The 19,799-nt window shown below is 31.7% G+C and overlaps 1 protein-coding gene across 1 annotated transcript in view; it reads right to left on the bottom strand.

Annotated features, from left to right (window-relative positions):
* LOC149560469 (transcription factor HY5-like) overlaps nucleotides 1–18,374 on the bottom strand; it is a 50,391-nt gene extending 32,017 nt beyond the window's left edge. Inside the window, exons 1-2 of the mRNA XM_089824694.1 lie at nucleotides 18,043–18,374; nucleotides 15,911–16,091 (exon numbers count right to left, since the gene is read on the bottom strand). Coding sequence (XP_089680820.1) covers nucleotides 15,911–16,091; nucleotides 18,043–18,142 — 281 coding nt within the window. The 5' untranslated portion in view covers nucleotides 18,143–18,374. The remainder of the gene's footprint in view (nucleotides 1–15,910; nucleotides 16,092–18,042) is intronic.
* Between the last annotated feature and the right edge of the window lie 1,425 nt (nucleotides 18,375–19,799).

The raw sequence follows: 19,799 nt of genomic DNA, 5'->3' as shown, positions 1-19,799 counted from the left end.
GTGGCACCTTTCATGGCCATTAGTTCTTGGAGGCCCTCTCCTCCTTGTTTTAATGGAGAGTGAGGAAGAAGGTGGCTAGCCACTATTTTTCCTTCCTCAATCATTTCTCCTTCCTTAAGTTCTCCCATCGGTGAACTCAATAGTTCATCTAGCTCATGTCTAAAGGGATAATCATCCATTTTCTTCTTATCCTCCAAATATTTCCCCTCCCCAGGATCAATATGCCCCCTTCATCCTTTACTTGGGGTAATCTGCACCAAATTATGCTCCATTTTTTGTGCATCAATAGTCTCCAATCTTGGGCCTTCTAAGGGTTCCCCCATAACTTCCATTACAATTCACAGGGAACCTTCCTTTTGTTTATTCTTTTGCACTTGGGCCTTATAGTCCACAATAAGGTTTCCAAATTGACCACATTTTTGACAGAACATGCCCGCATTCTCATATTCAATGGGATGAACTTTCTCTCCCCATTTGGTTTTGAGTGTGACCACAGTTGGGAGGGCCTGGTTCAATGCCACATTCACACAAAATCTAGCATATACCAGTCATGATTTTTGCATAGTCACTTTGTCCACAATAACAAAGTGTCCAACAGAATTTCCCACCCATCCTAAGATCTTCTAATCCCAAAATTCAAGGGGTAGTCAAGATAACCTTACCTTGACTAGAACTAGCTTGTTTAGCTCTGCACTAGCATCAAAGCCTAAGTGCCACCTTGTAAAAGCAAGACAATGCTTCCCATAGTACCAAGTTCCCAAAAGTATGAGGTTGATATCCTCCTCAGACATGAATTTAAAATAGAAGAGGCCACTTGGCATTGTTGAAACACCCACACTACCCCTAATTCTTTATTTCTGACTCACCCATTTATGAACCATCTGGATTACAGGTTTGAAGGCAACGAATCTTCCCACAACACAAAGTTTAAGGCTAGAGGTAACGTTGTCCACCAAAGTATTAGGGAGGGAGACCATTGGCCCATCTATGCCATGAGCAATCTTGGGATCCTCCATTGAAACATTAGCCACCGAAGAACCCACTAGTGCATTCTTCCAACCTCTTAGAGTCCCATCTATCAACTTCTAACCACCTTGTAGTGGACAACCAGCAAGTCCCCCACTACCCAAAATGACAGTGTTAGAAAGAGTCTTCCCAACTTCACCCATGGATCCACCTCCATCTATCATGTCCTCTAAATCCCTATGTAATGCTAGCACCATTTGCAGATCAGGGAGGATCTGGAGGCCTAGGGCCCATGATGAACAAATTCAAAATTCAAATCTAAACGATAATGGGTTGTAAATAGTTTTTAAAGTTATCTATTGTCATTAATATATTATACTATATTATAATAAAAATCTTAACATATTAGAATAATGTTTTATATGAAATAAATAAATATATAAAGCTACCATTTTTCACAATTTTAAAATATATATACTTAAATATATATTCTACTTTACTATTCTTATCCCTTGAACTCTCTATTTCGATCATTTCAAGTAGTATAGTTAAACTAAAATAATACTAAAAATATTTAAAAAGTTATCTAGAAGCCTTAATTAATTTAGTGTAACAACAAAGAATAAAATATAGAATAGTCGAGAACATTCATATCACCTTATTATTGTTGTTATTCAACTATTGAAGAGGAGATAATTAATTTTTTAAAGTTAAAGTCATGTTATGAAGAATGTTTAGATTTTTATTCTTCTACTAGCTACCACATCATGAGGATAAAGTGTGTACCATTGATCATTTTATTTACTAACTAATTAATTGAACCAACTTCTCGAATGTTCATGTTGCAATCTTCATAGATATTGTCTTTGTAGCGACTACAATGTAGAGTGATGACTTGGCCAACATTTAATCAAAGGTTTATCTGTCTCCCATGCTTTATGTTAGAGTGAATGTAATTGAAGCTCTAGATTTACTATTGAGTGATAGAGGAAGGTTTCCTGAGCTATGTATTAAGATGCAACTTAGAAATCAAATGTTGGAGATGAGAATAGATCAAAGTAAAACCTCTATACCTTCTAGAATGAAGTTTGGGTTTTGTAGAGGCAAAGCCATTTGAAGATTATCTTGTGCTTTGGATAGAGGATAGGTTGGGTCCTAGTAAGGATGAAATGTTAGGAAGGACTGTAATCCACTTGACAACAATCAAGAAGCGTGTGGATCATAGGACTATCAACTCTAGGTGGTTTAATCTTCATAAGAGTAATGTCTCAGATGGGGTTAAGAAGGAATATGAAGCCAAGTTCAATAGGAGGATTCATTTTAGAGTGTGTCTAGTTGAAAGTGGGTATCATGTGTTGGATGAATCAACCCTATACAATAACAATTCGAGGCCCATTCCAAAGTAGTTGTGGAAGCCTTATATTAGTGTTCTTGAGGTTGGTATATTGAGTGCCCAAAACTTGCCTCTAGTGAAGACAAAAAATGGTAGAGTGATGGCCGATACTTATTGTGCTCCAAGATATGCACAAAAGTGGATTAGGACAAGAACAATCATTGATAGCTTTAGTCCCAAGTGGAATGATCAATAAACTTGGGAACTCTGTGATCCTTGCACCGTTATAAGACTAGCCTAGTATTTGATAATTTACAAATTGGAGGAGTCCCTAAGAAAGGAGCAAGAGCTAACAATATGGGTATTTGAAAGGTAATGATTCATCTATCTAATCATGAGTTAGTTGGGCCTCAACCCCTTGTTGTAGCAGAAAATTATTTAATAAAATCATTAATGCATACAATAGTTTTATGTCTCTAAGAAAGGATAGAAGTTTAGGCTAGGTTTCTTGATTCCACTGACAATTGATGGCCTTCCCCCTTGGCCATCCAATCATTGTTCTTGATCCCTTTTTACTTCTGAACAAAACCATAAACCATTTTATTCTCAAGCAAAATCTCACAACTTTCTAGAGTAATTAAGGGACACCAAACAATTGTATGATTGTCTAATCACACACTTTTGTAGGTTTCCACAGAAACCTCACTTCAGTCATCTTTTCAAAAGAGTAGGATATAAATTCAAGGAAAGTAGTGATAGCTCAATCCATGCAACATTGTCAAGCAAATGCAACCAGAAGGCCAGGAGGAGTTTGGCTTGGAAGATGTGGAAATAATGTTGAGGTTTGTTTAGAGAAGTCATCTAAGAGCTTTCTGCTCTTTACCTATAGTCTGGTTAAGGGTTTGGAGGCTCAAGATTTTGAATGTTTAGATGATTTTTGAGAAAGATAAATCCTCCCCCTAGTAGCAAAATATAACCATGCTTGTACTGCTTCCAAAACTTCTTGTGAGAATCTAGAGCTTTAGGGTTATATTTTTCTTTAATTTTTTGAGTTAAAAAAACAATTATACCCTTAGTAAAAATAGATCTAGCCAATGGAAATTTAGAAATTAATGCATATGAAATTATTTTAAAAATAAAATTTGTTAAACTTTAGAGTATTAGAGATTTTTACACATAAAAATTAAATAGATGGTGCTACTAAAAATATTAGTTCCCTGCCTATAAATAGGTAGGGACTAACAAAGATCATCCCTATTATAGGGTGAATTATTAGTGAGTGATTTAACATCCTATATGGAGAAGCTACATAGGTTTGACTTATAAATCATTGAGAACTTTGTTGAGGGATGGAATTGTGATATCATATAGGTGTACAGGCTTAAAATTTCTATCACAAAGGATATCATTTCTTAGGCATCTAATATGTGTATGTAGAGTAGTGAGATTTTTTAGGACCAAGAATGAATTAATGAAGACAACTTTTTATTTAATGAAGGTTAGTGAGACAAGGTGAAGACAATGATAGATGAGGCTTATATCATGCGAAACATTAAACCACTCAAGGAAAATGTTGAAGATGTGGTGATGCAATATCTTACTCTTAAGGCCAACATACCACATTTTTAACCACCATTTTATAGTTTTCATCTCTATTTAATGGCCTAAATACTTATAATAGAAATAGTTATATAATATTCCTTGTTGGTGTTAAATATTCACTAACTATACTTTAGTTAAGCTTACTTAGAACAATACATTGCATAGAATTTTTTCATTGAGACACATATGAGTGTTGTACCTATATTAAGCATAGTGTTGGAGAATTTCACTCTAAATGGTGATAGTTGTTACCTCAATCCACATACATATCATATTGTCATCATCTTAATTGGCATACATCATTGCATAATGCAGGATGACTCAGCTTTGGTATACATGTAATTCCATCTTGTAAAGGTGATAGCTTATTTCCGTCTTATCAGTGTATGTTATTACCTTATATATACAAGATTATTATGTACACTTTGATCAATCCATTGATGTCTAATATATTTATTGATGTTCATTATCAATAATATCATTACAGAATCTTATTGAAATTATATTTTCAATCTCTTGTGAAAGTTATCTCAATCTTTTATTTTATGGTAGGGTTATTGTAGAGTCACCTAAAAATTTAACATGGCATCAAAGTAACTATAACATGGTGTTAGAGCTCTCTTGAGGTGTAAGGACCCCTTCTCAAAAAGTGCAATCTCATCTTGATCCAATTTTTGGTGCAGAATCTAATAATTGGGGCATTATCATTGCATAGTCTATTAGGAGAAATATGGGGCATTTTATTTTGTGGATTTATATTGCACAATAAAATTAGAGCCTGTTGGTGCAAATTTAAGGTTGGAATCATAAAGGAGGTCAAGAAACCACTAAATCAAATTTTGTTTCATCAAAATTATACATTTGAGGCCAAATCCAAAGTCATTTAAATCTTGGAAGTCTAATGACAACAAATCTAAAAATATAATGTTAAAAATAACTTTCAAATAGGAATATCTCACTCCTTTGAACTCTTTTTTCTAATTTTAAGAAATGATTTTTGTGATGCGATAGAATTTCTTAATCTACAAAGTGGTACAAGTTCATTTAAGACTATCCTTTTGAGTCTTTTGAAAAATTGCAAATCCTAATTTTTGCAATTTTGAAGGCCTTAATGGCTCATATGAACTCTTTTTTAGGTGCAATTTTGTTTGAAAGTAAGGAATTGTTTTTGTATATTTTCCAGATCTTTCACTAGTTTGTAATGACTATAAACTAAATTTTACTTATTTGGCTTAGTTTTGTTATTACGATGGATGGGCCTTAGTTTGGTCCTTACATAATGATCTAAGTTTACTATAGCATGGTTATAAGGTATAATTGTTATTTTTTTTTTATCTCAATTTGTATTATGAAAGGTGTAGCATTGATTTGATCAAGGGGTATAGAGCACATCTTGGAATGATTCTATTGACTATTATGAGTTCTAGGCTAAAGGAATAACTACACCTGTTAGATAGCTTTATCTCTTGCCTCTTCTTTATGGGCTTATTAATGAGACAAATTCACAATGTAAGCTATATGTTTGGAGATAAAAGAATGCGCATATACTATATTCAATTAGTAATAGTTTCATTAGTTGTGAGGGGTTTATCCTCTCTTTAATGACATTTTCAACACAAGTGGAGTAGATACTTTTTCACCTTCTTTATATAATAACACTCTTTATTCTTATTCTTTAGTTTGTTTTCCACATTTCATGGTTCATCTTGGTGATACAAAAGCATCATTGTGCTTGGAGAGACCTATTCATTCATCAAAAGTGCATACTTGGAGATCTTCTTCATCTCATTTGGATATGAGTTGGTTTGTGACATCATCACCATTCTTCATTTAAATTTTACTTCCTAATTCTTATCTAGAAGGAGAAGAGTTCCTAAATTTATGCTTGGTCTGTCCTCTCCCAAAGGGGAGAATTTTTCTCTATTTATATTGGATTATTTATGTCTTCAAAGCCTCACCATTCTTGTACAAGATTCTTCATAATGGAGGGGGTATCATGTCTCCTATTGTCCTTTCTATTATGCATCTTGTGTGTTTTCATCTCCTTTCCTAAGAATGTTTTTTCCATAGGTTTTCCCTCTTTCTCTTCCTTATGAGATATTTCATTTCATTTATTACATTACATATTGTACATGGGCACGTAACATGGCCTTTTAGTTAGGACCCATATTGCATTATAGTTTTAAGTGCACTCCCCTAAGTTGAACTTAGAGGTTTTTGGTGTGAATAATATTAATTAATTACACTTTAATTATGCCCACTTGGGATAATACATTCCATAGTAGTTTTTCATTTAGACACCTAGGATTTTGCAACTATTAAGTACACAAGATTGGAGAAATCCACTCTAGGCAGTGATAGTTATTAGCTCAATCCTCCTTTAGTGCACATATCACATCTTCATCCTTGTCATGTCACATACTTCATTTCATAATAAAGGATGATCCACCTTTATTGGACATGTAATTCCACCTTATTTAGGTGATAGCATATCTAGTTCTTACCATCATCTTCGTAACTTGCCTATATAAGAAGGAACATTATGTACATTTTGATAAATCCATTAATGTCTAGTATATTTGTTGATGTTTATTATTAATAATATCATTCTTTCATCTAGAAATTATCTTACCAATCTCTTGTGGAAATTATCTTTGTCTTACATTTGATCTTGGCGGTGTTGTAGACTCACCTAAAACTCTAATAGTCATCTCTATGAGGGATTTATCCTTCTCATTATGGAACATGCAAAGCTCATTTTTATTCAAAATAACCTCCTCCTTTGATGGTATATAATTTTTGAAAAAGATCCATGGCCACTATTTATTCTTATCTATATGCTTTGAATTTTATCCTTTGGATGAGGATGCATACTTACTCTTGGGAAAAAGGAACACCTCATATAGGACAATAGCCTGCAAATTGGACATATGGATTCAATATAGATGATGAGGTTTCTAATCAAGTACTTTGTGATGGTATGTGTGATGCAAGAGCATCCTTGGGTCATTGTAAATCTTGCATAACCTAAAAATATTCCCTTTCAGGTTGTATGGTTATTGTTTGTTTGGAGAATTTGCTAATGTTTTAGCTCACAATCAATTCAATTGGCATACTATCTTTTGCAATCATTCTAGAGTGACCAAGACATCATGAAAATCCTATTGGGATCTTTGTGTGTTGTTTTGATATATTTTGAAATAAAGTTATCTTAATATTAATTTGATCATTTTTTGCCCTCCTATTCGAGTTTCGTTATGTGCATGAGTTGTGGCTAGTGATGGACATTCATGAAATGCAAAACATAATGGTGAATTGAACTATGATGTAATACATTTCATAAACCCTCTTGTATGTTTACAAAAGAAAAAGTATTTGTTAGAGTTCCTTGCGATTTGGCTCCAGACCTATTTGTGTGAAATACACTTTCTTTATAGAATAAATTATGAAATAACTTTGACTTATGAATAAAAATCCTATATACAAGAAGGGTAATGGATCTAATTATGACTAGTGGAGGGTAGTGGACAATATAGGAATAAGTGACAAGTATGATACATGAGTAAGAGGTATAATACATCTAGGAAGGAAATTAGATAACTTGGGTTTAATTCTAACATTAGAGTATTGGTGAATGATCATTTATGAATCAAGAGCACATTCATATTGATAATGGTGACATAAGACCTACATTCACAGGCTATCATTTCTTGTTATATTGTTAGAGATCAAACTTTTTGCAAGATTGGACATCTCTTTTAGAGATCCTCTATAATTGGCTATGTCAAGTGGTATGAGAGTTATTTTCAATGGTATTTTGGTTGTGGGTAGGTGCAAGCAGTTGAAATATTGTGTCTTGACTTTCATCTATTGTTATTGTGGAGTGACAGTAGTTGAGGTTCTAATCTACATCAATTAGAGGCCAATAAAGGAGGAAAATGAAGGATTAGCTATTGAAATATTGAGATCACACTTGTCAACATAGTTATGGGGTGGAAGAAGGTTGTATTTGACCTACAATTGTGGTGGTTGGACAAGAAGGAATGGTGGGTTTGTGAACATAAAAAAGAAAAAGAAATCTAGACAAACCTAGTTGCTTAATGAAGATTGTTGGTGTTGGTAGATTTTTAGATAGGGTTCTAGGGAAATCAACACTTGTAATTAAATCATTGAACTTGAGGAATTAAAGATTGACACATTTGTAAATGTAACACCTAGAAGATGAATTCTTGAAGACTAGACAAAATGATGGAGAATTTTATAAATAAGATAAGGACAGGGATCCAAATTTCTTTACCTAGACCTAAGAATTTTGTGAGATAGAAGATGACTTTGGGAAAGAATCTAAAGATTTTGAGTGAGAAGAAATTGAGACTCTTTTAGAGGAAATATTGTTGAGAGCTATGGAAATAATGGGTAAGAGTAATAGAATTGATGTAGCAATGTATTCTAGTTCTTTACATCTGGAATAATTAATAGATTAGATTAATGAACAAGAGGATTAGTTTGATCTTTAAGATATTAAGGGTACATATAAAGTTAGGTTAGCACAAACTATATTGAAGGATCATATTATCTTATAGAGATAGTATTGCAACAAGATAGGAAAGATAATAGAGAACTTAAGATAACGAGTTGGAGGGTTGTGGTTTCTAGACTTAAAGATAAGTTTATACTAGAATATTATGAACTTGAATTGTTGAAGAAATTAACTAACTTAAAGAAGAAAATATTTGACAATTAAGGACTATACCAAAGGATCTAAAAGATGACAATTCATTTTGGGCACCGAGAGTCAGCCAAGGAGAAAGTGCTAAACATGTTAATGGTTTGAAATTTGAAACTCAAGATGATATAAGTATGTTAAGGATTCATACAATGGAAGATGCTTATCAATATGCCTGAAGGAATAAGATAAGAAGAAGTGAAAGAAAGCTATATATACAATTAAAATGGTCTTTGATAAAGGAAAATGTAAATTAGTGATAAAAGATGAACCTAATTAGAATATTCATAGTAGGAGATACAAGTAACAAATAATTCAAAGGCAACTGTTTTAAATGTGGGAATGATGGACATAGACCATCAGAAAATTTAGTTAATTCTAGCAAGGGCATTAAGAGCCTAGTGGCACAAGAGGAACAAGAAAGGAAGGATTAAATTGATGAAATAGAAGTTTCACATGAGATAGGAGAATCTTAAATGTTTGAAAGAGTTATGTTGAGTAAGGAGGAACTAGATCCTATGTAGAGGAGGCAATTAAACTGACTTGTTTACAAGTCTTTTTGTAGGTATTCCAAAGTAATAGTAGATGGTAGAAGATAGAAGTTGATGCAAGAGCATCTTACATTACAAAATAAAAGGGGCATGATTTTAAAAAAAATGGAGGGAGAAAATGACAAAAATAAAAGGAAAAAAGAATTAAAAATAGAAAAGGAGAAAAAAAAAAAAAAAAAAACACATTTTTATTTTCAAAGTGCAAAGGTGAAATAAAAACAAAAATATAAAAAAGGTGTTATTTCATTCATCGACATGTGTAGGTGGCATATTAGAAGTTTGTGAAAAGTTCCTTAAATCATACATTTAATAGTTGTTGTGATCCACAAAGGTAATGTAAATTTCTAATTAGACCAGATTGAGTGAGAATTTAATATTTATTGCAAAGTAGTTCATTTACCTTTCATCCCACATTGGTTTCTTTTTTAATATCTTAGGTGGTAAGTCAAAATTTAAGCAAGGCATGTGAACATTTGTAGTCAATCTTTGGAGGTGAAAGATCTTAGTGTATAATATCTTAGTTGGAAAGTTCTTCTTGGTGAAACCCTTTGGGTTCAAGCTTTTTGGTTGTGAGCTCTTCTTGTGGAACAACTCTTGGTGGAAGATCTTAGTGTAAAAGCTATTGGTGTGCAAGCTAGTTGGAAGCTCTTAGTCTAGAAGCTTTCTTTTTGGAAGCTCTCCGATATTATAAGAATTTGTGGAATTTAAAGTATTAATGGATGTTTTGTAAAGAAAATTGTCTTCTCTTTGTCTCCATATTGTTGCACATTTATGGTCATGATTTGATGACGGTGGTATGGCCCTTCATTGGTGATATTATCTAGTGACCCTTCTTCAATGGTATTAGTGAAAGAGTTCATGAGCATGTGAAGAGATCATCAACTACGAGGCAATTTACAATAGGACCTTGGATTGGGTAAAGTTTTTCAAGAAGTTCTTAATTGTGTACACAAATCATCGACTGTGAGGCATTTTCAACAAGGTCTTTTGATGGATCTTACATTTAGACTTAAGTGGAGAAGAGAAAGAAGTTTACTTTTTTGATAAAATGGTTTCTAAGGATTCCTAGGACTAAAAGTTTTAGAAATAGAATGCAAGAATAAATATAATTGGATTTGCATAACCAAATGAATGAGATTGAAGAAAACTTGTCAAAGAGAAGAGTTCTTCATCATCATCATCATCATGTATATGTATGTATATGTATGTATGCATATATATATATATATATATATATATATATATATATATATATATATGTATGTATGTATGTATGTATGTATGTATGTATGTATGTATGTATGTATGTATGTATGTATGTATGTATGTATGCACACACACATGTATGTATGCATATATATATGTGTGTGTGTCTGTGTGTGTGTGTGTGTATACACATACATATATATGTATATCTATATAAATGTATATGTATACATATAGATATAGATATAGATATATATGCATATATATACATATATATGTATATGTATATGTGTGTGTGTGTATATATATATATATATGCATACCTATACATATATATATGTATACATATACATGTACACACACACACACACACACACACACAATGGAATATCACACATACAACACAAAAGGAAAGGAAGAGCATGAAGATGAAAATATTTGTGAACCTAAAGAAGATTAAAAAGAAGAGGAAGAGCATGAACATGACAAGATTGTGAACCTAAAGTAGATGAAGATGATTTGAAGACTACAAAAGTAGAGGAAGAGTACAATGTTGTAGATGGAGGTTAAATAAGTGAAGTAGTTATATGCCTTCTTGAAGCAATGAAAGAAATAAACAAAGGTGAAGGTGTGGAAGAAGTAAATTATTATGAATCATGGGGTGCTAAATTTTGGATGGATTTGAAAGACACGATGATATTTTCAATGGGGATCTTGTTAGTGATGTACTAAAAGAAATTTAGAACATTTGCATATTATTACAAACTTTATTTAAGGTTTGTTAAATTCAACAAGATTTGAGTTGAATAAGAGTTACATATGGAAGGAGCTAATTACAGAGGAGTATTGTCAACAAAAGATACTTATTCCAGCTCGGTGTTGGAAAGGATGAAAGAAGGAAATATATTGAAAGTGGATGCTTTTTCCACCTGAGTGTTGGAAGAGAATATATATATATTTTTATCAGCAAAAGCTACATCATTTTGTGAATCTATATTCACAAAACCTTTCCTAGCACGGGTGTTTGGTACAAGAGAATGTTGGATCACAAAACAAAAGGGGGCATGATATTTAAAATTAATTTAAAAAATTGGAGAGAAAGTGACAAAAATAGAAGAAAAAGTAATAAAAAATAGAAAAGGAGAAAAAGGAAAAACAAAGAACATTTCTATTTTCAAAGTGCATAGGTCACACACACACATATATATATATAAGAAAAAGGTGTTATTTTATTTATTGAGGTGTCTAGGAGGCATTTCAGAAGTTTGTAGAAAGTTCCTTAAATCATGTGTGCATTTAATATTTGTTGCAAAGTAGGTGTTTACCTTGTATCCCACATTGGTTGTGTTTGTAATATCTTGAGTGGTAAGTGCCTATTTAAGCAAGGCATATGAAAATTTGTAATCAAGATTTAAAGGTGAAAGATTTTAGTGTATAAGATCCTAGTTGGGAATTTCTTCATGTTGAAGGCCTTTGGGTTCAAGCTCTTGGGTTGTAAGCTCTTCTTGTTGAAGATATCTTGGTGGAATCTCTTAGTGTAGAAGCTCCTAATGTGAAAGCTAGTTGGAATGTCTTAGTTTGGAAGCTTTCTTTTAGAAAACTCTCATATTATAAGAGATTGAAGCTCTCTCATCTTGGAAAATTTGTAAGGAATTTCAAGTATTAATGGATGCTTCATAAATCATTTTGTTTTCTTTGTCTCCAAATTGCTATGTTTATGGTTTTGAGTTGGAAAGTGTGGTGTGACCCTTCATCAAAATTATTGCAAAGTATCTGAGGAAATGGTATAGAAGTTGGGATGGGGAAGAATCAGAAATCATTGTTGTTATGGGATAAGTTGGTTTCAAGAATATCACATGGTGGAAGTGAAATAATAGTGTTGGGTTAATTTCAACATTGGACCTTATTGTTGGGATGAGTTACATTGTGACAAGGTTAACATTAGAGTTTTCCATGTTTTGTTGGGTAGACTTAAGTAATATGATGTTGATGATGCTAATGATTACCAAAAGAGTTTAATTTCTATGATTAAAAATGACATAAGATTTACTTTACTTACTTTGAGGGGGGAAGGAGTGGAAGCTAAGAACCAAATTATGAGAAATCACACCTAAGGAGAACAAACTATTTTTAACTAGGAGGCAATGGAGGAAATGGATTCAAGTAGGCAAAGATAAAACAAAAATTGATTGAAAATTTTAGTGATGGAAGAGGAATAGATAAATGAATCAATAAATTTGATTATGAAACAAGTAGTAGAAGTAGAAGTAGTGGGAAGCTAAGTAGGGATTATTCAACTATAATTTTGGACAACAATTTCATCAACAATAGTAGGCATGGTTGTGGGTAAATTAAAGTAGAATTTGTTCTTTAGATGGTGAAGACAAGTGGGTGAAGAATGAGCATGAATTCTACAATATGAACGTTGTCAAATGTTCATAGATTATTTTAATAGAACATCTTCTATTTACCTGAGGTGTTTGATATAGGAGAATCCTTGGGTCATTGACAATCTTTCATCTCTAAAAAATAATCCCCCTTTACTTCTTTGCTTATTATTTATTTGATCAACATCTTGTTGATTTAAACTATGGTCAATCCATTTTGCATGTACTCCTACGTAATCCTTTTGGAGTGGCCTATCAATCATGGGGATCTTATGTCAAGCTTTGTAAGGAATTTCAATCTTTCTAGATAAAGTTATCTTGGTATTGGTTTGATCCTTTACTACCTTCCTATTCTAATAGTCAAGGTGGCAAATTACAACTTATGATGGAGATTCCATGGGATATGATGTGTAATGAAACATTGTTGTATGTTGTAATATCTATTGTTGATCCTCTTATATGTTCACATGGTATGATGTACCCATAGAGGTTGATCTTATGATTTGGGTCCAAACCTATCTAATTATATTATATTTATTTTTTCTTGGAAATTAACAATTAGCTAATCTAACTTGTGGCTAGAAAATTTATAACAAAAATGTTAGCATTTATGGTTATGAGTAGTCATGGATAGTGGGAGAATTGCAAAACATGCTATATGATTAGGATGTCTACAATAGACATACCAACAACTTGGATGACTCTAGTTTGTTTATAATTTCATAATTTTGATGGATAATCATCTATGAATCTATAGCAGTTGTATATTGACAATGTTAATATAAAATCTACATTTGGAGGCTAACTTGATGATAATCCAATGATGTTACTTCTAATGATTTTCTTTTCTTGTTAGTTTGATGGATATTTCTATTGTAGCATATACTTAATGCATTATTTGACATCTCTTCAAGGGTTCCTTTGCCCTTGTTTATGTCAATGTGTTGGATTATTTTAACCTTAATTCTCAAATACAAGAAAAAATGAAAGTGGGGAGTAATATAAAAATTGACAAAATGGAAAAAGAAAAGCCCTATTTTGTCTCTCTTAATTAGAATGACCAAAACCATCCTACTCATCCTTGTAAAAAAAATTAAAAGAAAAAAATGTGTTGGAAGCCTATAATTTAGATGAAAATTAAGAACCTAATTTGAACCATACATCTGAGGACTTGACCTGTACACTTTCATATTCATATCATGGATAGTAATGTAAGAGAAACTTTTTTAAAAGTCTTGATCTATTACAAAGATAGTGGATGTATGGAATTTATAAGATACATAATTGATTGCCAATCTAGTCATTTTATGTGGCTATTATTTGAAGTAGATGTAATAGCAGAACATGAGTTCCCTCATTCACAAAGTAGAGGAAAGAAAAATGAATGTGAGTAGAAATCTTACTATAGAGAACTCAAAAAAAAATTGTTTTCCCTTATTAATAATATTGCTTAAGATGTCAAGGTGATAAAGGACTCCAAAAGATTTTTTTGGAAATTGAAGATTCATTTGATATGGTGCAACAAATATTATTGATTCTATTGTTTATCAGTGATATAGATATGCCAAAAATCATAGCTTGGCTCATAAAGTTAAAAAAGACTATTGAAGGAACTAATATCAAAAAATAAATTATTTCAAACATTCTCATATCTGTATCATCTTTCTATGACACCAAGGTTGTTTTAATTGAAGTTCTTTCAAATATTTTCAAAGGATTGGATTCTCTTGCAATGAGTGTGAAGGACTATGAGTGTGAAGGACTATGAAAAGAAGCAAGTGGCTATGCAGTAACAAATGGGTACTAGTCCTAATCTTGGACCCTATCCCTAGTATATAGTTGAGATAAAGAATTTATTTTTAAGATGACAAGGTCATAAAGGTCTACATATTATAATGCTCATGCAATGCAAAAAAATAAACAATTTTTTAAGATATCTGCAATAAGTAAGACTTATCTTAACACAAATCTTTGTTTTCTTTTGATTCTTATGTAGGATTTATGTTTTCTCTAGTTTTCTAGTAGTCCATCCTTTCAAAAAGGGGTTTCAAGGCCCCCTGAAAAGTTTCTTTCTTTCATTAAAACCAAAAAGATCATGAAACCAAAAAATTATAATCCTTGTCAACTTTCACACTTGTGAGGACTATCTTATTTGCATAAGTTGATGATTCACTAATTCTTACAATTTTAGTTGGTGAATGACAACATATAGTTGAATGTAGAGACAATTTTTTGTAGAATTGTTATTTCTCTAACAAATTGCATATAATTAGAAATTTGTATTTATAAAGTTATGTAGTACCTATCTATTCTAGAATATTTACTTGTTTATATATGAATTGTTTTCAAACAAGGGGTTACATCTAGAGGTCTAATTAAATTATCAAGACATATCATACCTATATATTATTGTGTCATATTTGTGTACTATTTATACAAAAGAATGTAACAATAAAAATAAATAGACTACTATGAAACTATTGTATAATAAAGAATAATAAATATGACAAGCAATAATAAGATATTCCTTTCTTTATCCACATAATACATTGCAAAAAAAATTAACTACTTGCTAAATTAATTAAAATAGACAAAATATTATAATCTATATAAGATAATTTGAAAATCTTATTTACTTATTATCTATAAGATTAAAAAAATACACAATTTTTTACTATAATTCATTTCTCCAACAACTCATTCTATCATTCATAATGAAATATGATCTGAAGTGATAATAGATTTTTAATTAATATTCTAATGCAGCTATAATTGAAATAACTAGTAACTGTAAAAAAAAATTCATCATAGAGATCTAACAAAATCAATATAATTAATAGTTTACAAACATATTCATCTTCAAAACTCTTAATTAAAAAATAATTATCCAATGTAATTAATTTTTTTTTCAAATATATCAATCTTAAGAACTCTTTAATAAAAACTATAATCATCTACTAAAACTATAAATTCCATATTAAATAACCACCAAAACTGATGATAGAGAATATATATTTGATGGATAGATCTTAAAATACTAAATAAGAATGATAACAAATGCAAATTAACCTAGAAAGACAACACGTAATCATAGTTGAGAATCAAGATAGCTAAATTTCAAAACAAACAAGATGCACACCTTTTGAGACGTTTGTGTTCTTTGTCAGCGGGTGTTCTGCCACGCTTTCTTTGCCCCCCACCGCTGGTAGACTGCTGCTGCTGCTGCTGATTCTCCACCTTCACTTCAACTGAATTCACAGTCTGACCAGGGATATATCCCATCTCTGGTACTCTCCGCAAGTCATCATCACTCTCATTTACTGCATTAAACACACCAAATAAATGACCTCATATTAATGAAAATCTGCATTGCATACGCCGCCCAACAAGCTAGCCAAAAGATAAAATCAAAGTTTTGGACTCTAAATCGACACAGAAACAAAGATATTAATGATTTAAATTTGGAAACCTTGACTATATGATACTTTTATACTATTAGTCTAAAATAATCAAGTGTTAATGATAATGTGAGATGTTTGAGTCATGAAATTGTTTTAGATTTTTTACCTATTCAGATGCCACACCCATCAGTAAGATCAATTAGAAAAGGATCCAAATGTAGAAATCCGTGTGTAAAGCGATCTGATCTACACACTATATCTTTTATCTTCACAGAACGCTAAATATATATCTTTATCTTCACAGAACACTAAATATAATGTACTTATTTCCTTGCACTAGAAATTACAGTGATTGAAAAGATATCACGAGACCCATTTTATGAAAAGTCTCTACAACCATCTCAGATTCTGTGTGTTGAGATGTGCCAAAGTATTCAACAGACCCATTTTTTTCAACGAAAAACAAGCCATACCTTCACTTGGTACATTGCCTTAGATCTGCAAACTACATAATATTACGGACCGTAGAAATTTATTTGTGTACAACTTCATCCACTATAATATTGCTTTGGAAATCGACTGTTTAGATCTCTATAAAGATATTTCAGATTCACAGTCAATATAATGTTTACACTTTTGATCTAGAAATTAAATTAGTGTGTGATATTTAAGCCGTTTCATTTTTTAAGGGTCTGTTTGGCGGCGGGCATAGGAATGTAGAATTGGCATGTAATGTTGGAAATAGGAATGGCTATTCCAATAACAACTATTTTTTGCAATGGGTATAAGCTCATTTTAGAGGCAAAATGGGAATATAAAACTCGTATTCCAAATTTTTCTATTTCTATTCCATGAACGAAACAGAAAATAAAAATCGTATTCCAATTTTTCTATTCCTATTCCATCAGCCAAACGAACTAAGAGTAAATAGTCTTGCGAGAACATTCAAAACACCTCTTTGAACATCACGTTTCAGATCCACAGTATATATAACGCTTACTTTGTGAATAGTTTGTCAACAACAAATAATGCTGCTCAAAAAGATAACTTTCATATTCATGTATGTTTTATAAAAGGCGTTGCAAATCCACAGCCCATACAATGTTTGCTATTCAAATAATTTTATAAGAGCAAATGAGGCAAAAAAATGTTGCAAGTATATCCAAAAGATTGTTTGAGAATTAGTTATGTGTTTTTATAATATGGTCTTGTAAAGAAGACTCGGATCTATAGTCCATAGAATGTTTGCTCTAGAAGTAGTCCTTTAACAGCAAATAATGTTTGATCAGGGTGTAATTTGTTAACAGCTAATAATAATTTTCTATACTTTCCTCTTTCTGACAATGGATAATGGATTTACGGACCATTAATGTTGGGTAATACCCATATGTACAATTTTAATCATTTCTAAAGATTGCTTTTAAAATGAGTGGCATATATTTTTTTAAATATTCGACACAATATTTACTTTGCAAATACTTCACTAACATCAAATATACTTTCCAGTAGTGTCTAAATCAGCTTGCTCAGGCAACTTCCCATAACCTTTCTATTGTAATGAAACAGCCCAGCAACTAAACATCTGAAAACCACCCACAAGAGGATCCAAAAATTCTTATCAAGCCATATAAATGATTATCGATACTTTTCTCTTTCTTTTGATGGACTATTGAATGCCATCCAAATCATCAAATGCGAAAAATATACAGACTGAATCTAAAAATAATCTCTATCAATAGATAAAAACCCATTTAAACAAAAAAGGTTAAGAACTTATTCAATTGATGCAACTCCCAAAACTCATATGATCCAATCTATAATACATGAGCACAAACATATCACAAGAATAAATAATCTAAACAGAACTCACCATAAGTATTGGCTGCATCATTTTGGTCTCCTGAACTTGAAGTTTTATCCCCACTCAGAGATTGTTGCTGGGTAGAAGTTGAAACTTCAGGAGCTTGCATTGTAGAAATTTCTTTTAACCCAATTTAAACACCCTTATTGTTGTCCTTACCAATGCCCTTTGATTCAACTAAATTTAGAAAAATATATCTTCTTTTCACATCAATTCTACAGAATGATCTTTCGGTTCCAATCCTATACACAATAATCTTGGATTGTGTATTCTCCCTGCATTGGATTCCTGATTATCTTGGCGTTTATTTCGAAACTATGACAGCAAAACATAGCATTTGCAATCTTCGAGAAAACACGTGAGAGATTAAATGAACGCCTGACTTTATTCCTTTACCGTCCGATACGGAGAATCTGACGGTTCTGATGTCGTTGTCGTGGAAGGCTGAAGACCCTGAGAGTTGTGTGGTGATTCAAAGGCCAGAACTCTTGTCGTCGGTCTCTCCTATGAAAACACGTAGCTGCAGATGGTTCCGACACGTGTATGGATCCGATTAGGTTTGAAAGAGTGATATGAGATTCTATCCTCTCGAATAGGGAAGGTGTTGTTGGAGAGAAAGAGGCCAAAACATTGCACAACTACTCTGATATGAGTATTCCTGTCCAAAGAGTTTGGCATGAAGAACCATTCTTACAATAAATTGTCTAAGTTGTTCTTATGTGGATGACTTAACTATCATACATAAAGGCTTGATTTCTAAGTTAAAAAGTATTTAATAGTCAAAGTTAATGCTTAAGGGTGCTCGTTCTTATGTATGTCAGTGAATGCATTCATTTCCTATCCCATAAGCTAGTAAGATTTGTTTATTCTAGTTTAAATCTTATGATTACAAGATTTTTTTATGATTGGTTGATTTTTTTAATTTATAAATTAGATTAGAGGAAATGGGTGGCTTTCTATCAATTATATTTTGTTGGATAAACAATAAAAAAAATTAAAGTAATTGGTAATGTTAGAACGAAATAACTTTGAGTTAACTATTTAAAAAGATTGTTGACATTGGCACAAGATGACATTTGGTACCATATTGTATGGGAGAAGTTTGCAGTTCTTACTGTCATCTTATCACAAGAAGCTCTCATCAATTGAGAAAAATGTATTTGAACTATCGTAATTAGATAACTAAATCTAGGTTTGACCATAATGAGATATAAAATAAACATTATAACCTAATCAAAAGGATTACTCACAATATAATCAACTACAACTATTATTCAATATAGATATATCTTATATGTATTCAATTACATATTACTATCACACTATAAATTGCTTTGGTACACTAAAATGTATTCACAACTTATTTACAACTAGTGAGTTCATCATAGATTTGCTAGGTACAGGAAGCATAAAGTTGGATTATCCTTTTGGATAGATTTGCAACACATATAAACTTAAGTCACCTCTAATAAAACTATTAAAAATAGGGACCTCTCTCATGAATGACCTAGAATAATTATGGCTAACGACAAATTGAACACTTTTATGTTGTAATCTCATAAATTTTGGACCAAAAGACTATGACCATTAACCAACAACAACAAATAAAGATGGTAATGCCTACCTACCCACGGTCTACTAAAAAATAATCAGGACACAAATGTGTATAGGTTGAAGTAGTAAATTTATTGCAAATCTTCAAAATTGGGTTTTTTTCAATATTCTTAATTTTGAATTAGCATTAAAATTACTTTAAAACAGTTTAG

This window comes from Cupressus sempervirens, chromosome 4, assembly GCF_028749045.1.
Source record: "Cupressus sempervirens isolate cs-2001-9-10 chromosome 4, ASM2874904v1, whole genome shotgun sequence".
NCBI lineage: Eukaryota > Viridiplantae > Streptophyta > Pinopsida > Cupressales > Cupressaceae > Cupressus > Cupressus sempervirens.
This window is presented reverse-complemented; position numbering and strand designations above follow the sequence as displayed.